The sequence below is a fragment of the Rhagoletis zephyria genome, unplaced genomic scaffold, assembly GCF_001687245.7.
Source record: "Rhagoletis zephyria isolate East Lansing unplaced genomic scaffold, Rhagoletis_zephyria_1.1 Rzeph_scaffold_00776, whole genome shotgun sequence".
Classification (NCBI taxonomy): Eukaryota; Metazoa; Arthropoda; class Insecta; order Diptera; family Tephritidae; genus Rhagoletis; species Rhagoletis zephyria.
Genome location: NW_016157860.1, coordinates 83,765 through 95,237, shown reverse-complemented (window position 1 = coordinate 95,237; position 11,473 = coordinate 83,765). Strand labels below are relative to the sequence as shown.

Below are 11,473 nucleotides of genomic sequence, written 5' to 3'. Positions count from 1 at the left end.
ATCTCGATTCGTTTTGGCTGTTACAAACAACCGTTATGTGAACAAAATTAATATACCCTTGTGCACAAGTGCGCTCGGGTATAAAAATTGTTACTACTGTTACGTGGCTCTTGTATCTAATCCTTGTCTAATCCATTTCCAACCCTTGCTAATATAAGTAGTAAGGATTGCTAAAGTACTTAAGTTTTAAAGATTAGACAGTAGTAACAGTTTTTATTTTTTTTTTAATTTTAATTTGTGTTGTTATTGCATAGGACCATCGAAATATGCAAAAAAAAATCGAAATTGCCTTGTAAATTGATACACTCTAATGTTCATCTATGTGAGTTCGTACAGAAAGGATAATAGAAGCGACGCATATGCTTAGAATTTGCATAGCCATATGCACATATGTATCTACTATGCACACACATTTCTATATCGATGCGTTTATCTATGTATGTATGTATCTGCCTGTGTTGTAGATAGCATATTGTTTGCATTGAACATTGCAAATAAACCAACTGGCTGCTGACTACCCATAGTATGTCCCAGCACTATACATACAATTGCTGAGCAAAGTAAACACAGCTTTAAATGCACACAAGTACTCCTACATACATATATGCATTTGTTTGCTGAAAAAAAAAACTCATTTCCCTTCACTTATGTAGATACAACTTTATGTGTATATGTATATGCAGTGTGTACGCTTACGCTTGCCATTCCAGATAATTCGCCACACAACTCTATTCTAGTCAACATTGCCAAACCATTCGTTTGGAATTTATTATTTATTTGATTAGCATAATCATAAAAAAAAATCCTGCTTGATTTGTAAATCTGCTTCCAAGTTTTTATTTATTTTTTTTTTTTACTTTTATTTTTTTTCTATTATTTTTTGGGCAGGCAGCCAGCAAACATCTGTTGAGCTATCGGAATGATTGCTTTGGCTATTTGAGATGAAAGTCGCAAACTTTGGGAGAGAAGCAAGAACGCGATACTTTTTTGCATGTGACTGTCAGTGTTAATGCGAAATTTTTGCTGAACTTTCAGTTTTGCGTAAGTAGCCCAGTAAGGAATTTTAGAAATCAATGTCAGGCATTTCAAAATTTTGTGTGAGTTTTAGATTAGTTGGCAGTCATCAAGTGAACTTTGAACAAATTTAAAGTGGCTTTGCAACGGTTTCAGGGTCATTATCTGGTGGTGGAATGATTCCAACTTAGTCATTAATTTTTTTTGCATGAATTTACAAAAGCAAGTCTCTCTTCTCAGCATCAATTTAGAATTTTTCGCAATAAAACTAGTTTGAGTACTACTTATACAACTAGTCTCTCTATACAACATAACCTTCCACGTGACTTAGTTTGCTTATTTTATTAACTCCAGCACGTGCGTCAATATGCAAATGTCCTAAATATATACTTCCAAAAGGCAAGCCAGCCAGTATCAAAATTATGCTAATTTGGTTTAAATCACCTGAAAATTATCATAGCCCCCCTTTTGTCAAAATTTTTGTTGAGTTGACAAGTTTTTTTTAGAATATGCCACAAAAGTGTAAAGCGAAAAAGAAGAAATTGTGTTTTGAGTGCATACGGAATATGCGTGAATATATACAAAAAAGGGTTTTCATATAAATAAATATGTATGTATGTATGAACTTATATACCACCACGAAACGTTTAACGCTTTGAACTGGAACTAACACCACCAGATATGGACAAGTAAGTGCCCGATCGATCGATTAAAATTTTTCAATTTTAGTAAGGAAAATCCGTTATAATCGAATTTATGAACGAACTATTAAATCTCTTTTGCTGTTATTATTGAAGATAATATAAATATTCATTTTGTCCTTAATTTTCAAAGTTATAGACGCATTTATGATTTTGACACGGCCTCTATACCACGTATCCGATTATTGCTTTTGCCTGACTAATATTGGTGGGATTTATATGGTCAAAACATTTTCCTTAATAAACAAATATATGTATACCCCGAAACACGGCCACTTCCTTATAGTGCTGATTTGCCTATGCCTTCAGTGTCCAAGCAGATAAATGAGGGACATGGTAAGCAAAGGTTCAGGTTTTATGTAAAAAGGTACTTGAAGGAAAAGTATCCCACAGTTCTTGACGCTACATAAAAAAGGATTTTGCTATGCCTACGAGTGAAGTTAAGTTTAGCAGAGCACTCAAGGACCAGATTTGATTACATTTGATTTAGACGAGGGGGAGCAGATTACCTTTTATCCTGGGAAGAAAAAGCTGGTCCTAGTGAGGGTTTAAATGTTATTTTCTGTTCTTCCCTGTCTTCCTCCCGTAACAATTATTACTTCTTTGCTACTAAGGGGAAGGAGGGCTTCGATTCTCCTTGCTGATAAATTCAAGATGACGCACTAAGTTCTTCCGTTGCCTTCCGTATTTTTCCAACAATGTTGCTCATCCTTGTTGATTCTGACCAGTAAAGGGTCCTACGCCTACGAATTCTTGCCATTGTCCATGATTCCACTGTATACCGGTAGCCAAATAATGTTATCCCGGTTTCTGCATGCGATATGTAAATATTCAAAAACTGAAGGCAGTCACACACAGCTGAAGGTAATCCCGTGTGCGGTTCGCACACTTTCTATATACTGTCTCAGGCAAATGTAGCTCAATGGCACGCACCTCGGCCTGAAAGACAGAGTTAGCTTGCCACATGCTGCTGAAAAGAAGCCTACCGAATTGTAAGCTTTGGACTTCTACTCCCGACATTGCGGTCAATATTGGAGCCGTCATTATACCAAATATGGCTGTCCTCCCGAGGCTTAGGAGGTTATTTTCTCCAATTTATTCTGTTGGTGAAAAATTATGTGTGAAGTCAGCTCTCGGAAAGCACAGGTCCACAAAGCTTATGCGCAGCTCTTCCTCTCTTTCTATTACCCTGAGAGTAGAAGGATGTATGATATTCTTGTTTTCTTTATTGTCCTCTCTAAGCTTAGCCTTGTTGTAAACAGAAAAGCCTCTTTCTTGATCACAATGAGCAGGCATTCCAAAAATCGCCTCGATAGCCGCGGTTGGTATTGTTCTCATCGTGCCATGTTATGTCCATCTAGACTAGTCGTTTTAGTTAGCTGAACTTGACCTGAGCGTTCATTTTACACCGTCCTTGTTCTACCAGACGGGCGCAACGTAAGTAAGAATGAATTTGAAAATGGCATCATTCGTCCACCTTGCCAATTTGATATCCTAATTTCTTCCCATAAGTTTCCGGCAGTTGAAATGAGCGGCACTGCCCTTTCTAATATCTTTATTTAAGTGCGAATTCCATGACAGCTTGTCATCAAGGATTACTCTGAGACACTTGACCTTTTTAGAGAAGCGTATCTTTTCTGCTTTAAGGAATGGTTCCAGTAACTTCTCCCGTTCCCTATTTCTGGCGAAAATGGTTATGTTAGTCTTCTTGCGGTTTATGTTTAAACAATTTTTCCTGCACCATTTGGCGACTATGTTTAACTCACTATGTAGAAGTTTGGATATGGATCATAGTGTTTCTTAGAAACCCTCTGTGGACGTTCCTGCTTTGTGTGTATACTAACCGGTGTATAGTGGTCTTACCTTCAGAATTCTATATCTGGTGTGATTGCCCATTCTTTTCTCCTTTGCCTTCAACACAAAGAGGGTTTCCTTTATAGGTCTGAAAGGCATTGGTAGCGAATAATCCCTTTTATCAACCTTCGCAATTAAGATTACTCGCGCCGTCCTATATAACTTTTAACATATGTTTCCGGAGGACTGCTCCTCATTATATCGACCACTTTCTTCACTTTGCATGGCCAGATGGCATTTACCATTGGAGCCTTGTAGTGCTCAAACGTGCTTAGCGACCATCTGACTATCTGGGTGAATATACTAATTGCCAGTTTCCAGTCTTACAGTCGTGGCTTGGTCTGCCGAACCTCCAAAACCATTTCTAAAATAAAAAGGTCTTCGGAAATTTTGTGTTGTAAGCAGAGCAATTGTCATTTCTTCTTTACTTTTGGTATATGTATGTAGGTGCTTTCAGCTGTCTTGAACTCTAAATCCAATTCTACTGTTATTCACGATTGAGAGAATACAAAGGTTGCGCCGATCTCGGACCGCTATTCCTCTCTTAACGAATTTGACAGAATCGTTGTTTGCATGACGTCACACTGGTGCAACTTGTTTACGTTTTCCTTGCAACATTTTTTCTTCTTCTTCCATTCTTGCTCACGTTTTGGCATTTCTCTCTCGCAATTGCACCAGTGTGACGTCACACACAAGATATTCTCAAAAATCCTCTCCGATCGGCGCAATCTTGTATTCTATCATTCTTGACTGTTATTGTGGTTATTCCGTTGCGTAGCCTTGGGACTTCTGGAGTGTTCCCGATATCTTCACTGAAGGTTCTGTAACTCTCTCTTTCTCTCTCTCGCTCCCTCTCTCTCTCGCTCCCTCTCTCTTTCTCTCTCTATCTTTGCCTTCCTGATCTCCTTGCTCCAATTCGCTAGCCCAGTTGGGTATTCCTACCAGCACCGCAAGTACACGATTGTCCTAATTAGAGAATGGATAGACCGGTAAACAAATTAAATACAAGCGGAATTCTACCACTTCCGGCCGGGAGGCGACCGTAGTAAGAAAAATGTTTTCAAATTTCAGATGTTGCTCGCACCAGAGACCGGACCCATGTGGGTATTAATGTTCCTTTAGACCCAAGTTTGATTGCTTCTCCCATGAAAAAACGTATCGCAAGGAAACCAACTGGCATTTCAGGTCGAAAATGGGCATTGCCGATAATCTTTTAAGCAACAACGTTACTGATAATTAAAATTTTCGAACTGAAAAGTGCTCCACTCGTCGCCGAAGCCGACAAAACTCTGTAGATATGAATGATGAATTTACCTGTAGCCACATCAACAGGAAATTCAAAAGTTTCAATTTCAAACTAACTAGACATACAGTATCGGTCATATCTATAGCACGCCATTTCAAAGTGATATTGTATACCACTTATGTTTATTTATTAATTTTTAAGAATTTTCAATTAAAATGTAGTTCATTCTCAGACAAACCCGATACAAACCCAAGCTTAATAATTTGTAGAAAGCTACAAAAAAGTGCAACAAATTTTCACATAAATTTCAAACTTTTTTCTCGGAAGTGTTAGAATTTTTTTTGCGTACACAGTTTTTTAGCCCCTTCAATTTTAGTCTGATAATGTGCAAATTTTAAGTGGCTAAGAACTGTGTGCTCAAAAAAATTCTTACACTTCCGAGAAAAAAGTTTGAAATTTAGGTGAAAATTTGTTGAATTTTTTTGTAGTTTTCTACAAATTGTTACACTTGGGTTTGTATCGGGATTGTCTGAGAATGAACTATATTTTAATTGAAAATTCATAAAAATTAATAAATAAACATAAGTGGCACAATATCACATTGAAATCGCGTGCTATAGATATGACCGATACTGTATGAATATTTATGTATGTATGTATGTACTTATTTTAATACTACAAAAATAAATGTTCATTTGTCGAAATTTCAAATCCGTCATTACGCATCGAAAGCCATGCATTGATATAACCACAAAACATTGGTATTAATTTGAGTTGGTGTATAGCATCGGTTATTGTTATTGTTGTGGTATCATTTTTTTTCTTCGCCCACAATTGGCCATTCCGCAAACTAATCCGGCTCATCGGTTTGATAGCCTAACTCAAGTTCTTGACCACAAACAAATGAAGGAGCCAATTAGTTTGTATACTACGATTTTATATTTTTTTATTTTTTATATTTGCAAGTTTTATATTCCTTTTGGTTTGCTTTTGTTTTATTTCTCCATTTGAGCTGTCCGCTGCAGCAAATAGTCATTTCTCAAAATTGAGAAAATCAAAATTGTTAATGTGCGTGTATGTTATTGTTGCACCCGGCTATTCAACTCCGCAACCACAACAAAATTTGAATATAACTTTTGCGGAAGTGAAAACCTCAAATATACGGTATGAAAAATGAATGGATACCATTGAGAATAAATCAAAGTGCGAACATTAAACAGCAGTGCATACATAGTGTACACTAGATATAAACAGTTACTTCAATAGCTGTGCAAAACAAGTTGCAATAGTATGTATGTATGCATGAATGAATGAGGGATTATACTGATGGCCCATTAATTGGCGTCGAGGGTTTTAACGCTTTACGGTTTGGTTATTATTATTTTTTTTTGATTCAATTAGTGAATCGCGAATCATACTAAATAATTGGCTAAAATAGAATAGCAGTTAAAAAAATGTAATATTATGTTCTTAAATAGATATAAATGTACATTAGGGCTGGTCAATTTATATGGGAGATTTTTTCAACTACGACCGTATAGCGTATAGAAACCACGGCCTTAAAATAAATTTGAAGTCTGCCAAATTCTGGCAATAGCTTTTTTATCAGTTTGCTGCAGAGTCATAAAGATGTGTTTAAATTTTATTAAAAAAACATACATATATAAATAGGGTAGACTAGAAATTAAACATTGATATCAGTTCACTTTATTTTATTAATTTTTGGGACCAATTATAGCCACATGAGGACTATTTCCGAATCATTTCATTACGAGTTTTGAACTATCCTGAAATGATCCCGAACCGGACGCAAAATGCTACTGAACTAGATGTCAAATAAAGCAGAATCCTCCTGGAATAGGCCCGAACTAGTCTCAAATGAACATATCCCAAAATGATACCTAATTAGTCCCGAAATAGTACTGCACTGCCCCCGAAACGGTCGAAAAAGTCGCAAGCAGAAGAAAAAATCGAATGATATTTTTTGCACTAGTTCGGTCTAAAACCTAAACACGTTGTTCGATTGTCTACATAATTTGTAAATCTCTGCAATTTTTATTCAAAAAACAAGGTTTTTTTACTTTCACACCAAACTCCATTTTGTTTTCTTTGTTTTTTTTCTTTTTGATTTTCAGCACTAAATGTGAATAGAATCCCTGGCCTCGCATGCAAACACACACACACACAAAGTTATATCAAAAGCGTATTTTGTGCGATATACATATGTGTGTATTCACTTACTTTTCCCGTCCGTTGCTAAGCGCATTATTCCCCTGTAACGGCATACCGTTATGCAGCCACTCGACACCATCGATCGCTGAACCCGTCGTCGAACAATTGAAAATTGCCATTCCACCTGAATTGACAATTTGAACTTGCGGCAATATATGCACCGACACATACGAATTCACCAGCAGACGAATTTCAATGCGCTGTTCGCCGAATTGATTTGCAGCCTGGCAGACCTACGAAAAATTGAAAAATACATACAAGTTACAAACATAGCTATGTATATCTGAGCCTGAAATAATGGAGAAGTAGAGGTAGAATGAAAATGAAATGGCTTAAAAGGCGACACACACGGCAAAATCATAACAACAACAACAATACACAACATTTTAAATTTACGATTTACGCGAAAGATTATTGAGACATACGTAAGTAAGACGTTAATAGCATTTATAAGTCAATTTCAAAAAATATACACAGTGATTCAAACAAGTGTTCAGGTGTTGATTTTTTTTTTAAATATTCACAATTTTTTTTAGCTAATTTTTTTTTGTTATTTTTCTATAATAATATTGTCCAAGCTTTAGCCAAAACCATATACATAAATCAAAGTTTCAAGAAGATAAAATTTCAAGAATTTCCGCGTAACTTAAACTGAATTTACTTGGTTGGTTTGAAATATTCAGGTTTGCTGGTCGAAGGAAGATAATTTTGGTCAAAATATCTTTCAACGATGGATTACAATTTGATTTACGGAACACAATTAAAATCACATAAAGTATAAATTCATAGCAGGGAGCAATGGGCTCCGGACGCTCCGTGACCCACGGCTTCTATTCAGTTCTACACACTGCAAACCGAGGAGTATACTCGGAACAACAAGGAGTACAAAAGTCGTTTCGCCTATCGAACTGTTGTAGCGTCTTACAAGCCGAACTTGCGCGAATGTTTAAAAGCAGGTGCAGTCGGTCTCCAAAAGCGTTAAATTCTATCACAGGTAACTCGGAATCTTTAGGAAATTACGCATATCATTTAATGTAATAGCAGAGATAAATGAGATTTCTTGTGGTGCCACAGGTATCTAGGGCTTAGAGGAGGGAGCAGGTCACCTAGCTACCGCGACCAAGAACAATCAAATTCAAAGGACCTCTGTTTGCTTACCATTTTTCTTTGATACAGTAAGTTTCTGCTTCCTTTTTTCCTATATAAAACACTGTGCGGCAAAAACAAACAAAAAATCAAAACACACGAAAAAAATAATATAATCACAAAACAATGGCCGACTAAAGTACTTGAAACTGCGATTTTTTTTACTTTTTCGCTCTGACGTCTTGATTTTTTAGACTTTGACTTTTCAATGATATAATTTAAGTACTCAAAAAATTATATAAAAGTTCAGTTAAATCTGGAATAACAATATGGGAAATATAAAATTCTGTAAAATTTAAAAAAATTTAGTTTTTGGTTCATAAGTTCAAATGGATTTTGAAAATGCCCTTTTAATTAATTTCATTTTATTGGAGCTAATAAAGATAGAAGGACGAAATTCGAAATGTTTGTCCTTAATTTATTTTTTTTGAAAAATAAATATTAAGGCAGGTTCTGCAATTCATTTCTGAGCGAAGATTGAGATTCAGTCGGAAGTGAATTGCAGAACCTGCCGGACTGCGAATTTTAGTGATATTCAACGATACAATTATAAAAGGATATTTTCTGCACCAATTAACTTATTTAATTTTACAGATTGTCTATCAAAAATACTTTTAATATTTACCCCACCAAGCATTTCTTCCATTTTTGTTGGCCTGTAAAATCAATCCAATTTGAAATTTTAAAGTCTTCTTTAAAAAAAATCCTGACGAGGAAGGAAAACTAAAAATGTAGTTTTACTATAATGGGCCCATATTTTGGCAAATAAATTGATTTTTTTTTTTGGTAAAATTTACTGCCGTAAGGGGAAATAATTCCGAGTGACTACACGTTGTCCCAGCACTCACACGGGGTAAGTCCTTTTCCCGAGTGTGTTGAGTATTGAAATACGAAGGTTATCTCAAACCAGCTTTAAGATGGTAACACTTTCTACCCGCTACTTCGGACGTATGTAGCTCGATGAGATGCACCATGAAAATGAGACATAGACTCCTGCGCCGATGGCCTCTCTTGGAACCACCAGTTTACCAAATGGGTTTCGGTCATTCATTGTCACAGTTGGTTATGCTTAGGGAAAAAAACCTTGCAATTATGTCTGATGTCCTAGTTCCCTCAAACTTGCGGCTTATTATACTAAAAGAGATTTGGCAACAAACCTGCATACTCAAAATCTTTCTAAGGAATCGAATTGAAAACTGGAAAATTTTACGAAAGTTTATTGATTTTTTTTAATCTTACACAAAGATTTAAACTTGAAAGTTCTCTGGTTTTCTCTGAAGAAAAATGTAAATTTTGAAAAAAAAAAATGAATGAAATAAATAAAAAAAATGTTAACTTGCCGATATGTGGCGCGCTATAATTTTGCCACGTAGGTTATTTATACACTTCTGTCATCTTTGGCTATTCACTGAAGCAAACTAGTTGCGAAATAAATTTCCGCAAGATAAACGCGACTGATCCAGAAAAGGGAACAAATATTTGGATGGGAGCTTAAAAAAACCAATTTCATGATTTGCTTGGGGGCGATTTTTTCGTATACAGCTGAAACACTTCAATTTATGTACACATACAAATACGTACATACATATTTTCCAAATTTTCCGCCAACATATTTGATTTGTCCACCAAAAAAAAATTTCATTACTTTCATACACAATCGCATTTGCCATTCACTCGCTCACACACACACACACACACACACACTTCAGATATACCAGACACTTCAGCTTATGCCAAAGGCGTTAGTTAACATAACGCCCACTTACCCATTTTCCAGCATCACGCTCGTCAGCATTTTTGATGAGCAACAGCGTGCGTGACAATATCACGCGTTGCGACGATGGAATCGGATATAGTGCTGATGAATCCGAGACGCGATACCACCTGCAAGTAGAAAAGCAAAGCATATAAGACATTTTAAGTAACTTAAGCCAACAAAAATAAAGCGAGAACGGGGTAAACGAAATCAACATCGAGTGAAAATTCCATCAAAAAACATAACAAACGCACTACAAATGTAAAAGCCCGAGCATAAAAAAAATTCCGCAAATAACTCGACAAATAGCCACATTATCCTGTGCGTGCGTGCGTGCGTGCATGCCGGCACCTGTGCTCGCATATTGGTATTGCTGCAGCCATGACAATGAATTATTTGCTACATTGTCAGCTCAACAGTTGCTCTACGAAGTGCGACGTGTAACAGTTTTTCGCTGGCAGCACAAACTCCTGCCAGCCATCCGTTTAATGGAGTTAATATGCATTTACACATTTCGTCTACCTTTTACTCTCTCACTGTGGTTCTATATATGTATGTGCATAATGCCTTTGTAATGCAGCAACAGCGTTGCCGTTTTAAATTCGTTTAATTACCCAGAAATTACCCAAAAATCCCCACAAAAGTTTTCAAATTCCCTAGAAACGAAATACTAAATATTTTTTACTTTAGTTTCCTTCACAAAGCTGTATTATTCTTTAAGATATTTGTATAGTATATTTTGTTATTACAATTCTCTGCATCTTTTACAAAATATATTATATAATAAGTATAAGTGTTAAATAAAATATTAAATACACATTATAAAAAAAAAAATTGCTTATTAGGGAATAGAAAAAATTATTGTATGAAGTCATTTATTTGGACCCTGATTGTAAAAAATTTATTTGGTCATTAAAATTTAATCTGTAGTTCAATCGTCATTGCACTTATTAAGATACAAAATCTAAGAAACATATTATTATATTCACGAGAATATTTGAATTCGATTACTACTAATTCGAATTAAAAAATGCAAATTGCAACCATCTGCTGCTGTTACCTATTCAATGTGCCTTGGAACCAACCGATAATTCAAAGCAAAATTATTTCTGCAAACTACTTCACAAGGCGAATTCATACAAATACATCCCTTTAACATTAAAAATCATTGCGGCGAATATTTCAGCTGTTCATTCAAGGCCACCTTGTGTGAATTTGATCTGTTACTGCTAAAGCAATTATTACACAGTACTTTTAATAATACTATACTTGTATTGTTGCCAGTTTTATTTAAATAGAAAAACATTTGATACAGAAGACAGTACAAGAATCAAAATGAAAAAAGGAAACTCTATAAAAATTAATTTGAAAATATTTATGAATCTCAAATTTTTGATAGATAGTTATTAAAGAGCAAATTCCCGAAATTTCCCCACAGCATATCGTTCCCCAAACATTAGCCGCAAAAATTATAATTCCCCCAATTTGGAGAATTATCCACAAAACGGCAACACTGTGCAGCCA

The 11,473-nt window shown here is 35.6% G+C and overlaps 1 protein-coding gene across 2 annotated transcripts in view; it reads right to left on the bottom strand.

Moving 5' to 3' along the window:
- Nucleotides 1-11,473, bottom strand: part of Dscam3 (Down syndrome cell adhesion molecule 3) — a 129,101-nt gene that overhangs the window by 33,870 nt on the left and 83,758 nt on the right. For both annotated transcript variants that reach the window (XM_017614109.1, XM_017614110.1), the window contains exons 8-9: nucleotides 9,960-10,077; nucleotides 7,057-7,280 (exon numbers count right to left, since the gene is read on the bottom strand). In XM_017614109.1, the coding sequence (XP_017469598.1) occupies nucleotides 7,057-7,280; nucleotides 9,960-10,077 (342 nt within the window). The remainder of the gene's footprint in view (nucleotides 1-7,056; nucleotides 7,281-9,959; nucleotides 10,078-11,473) is intronic.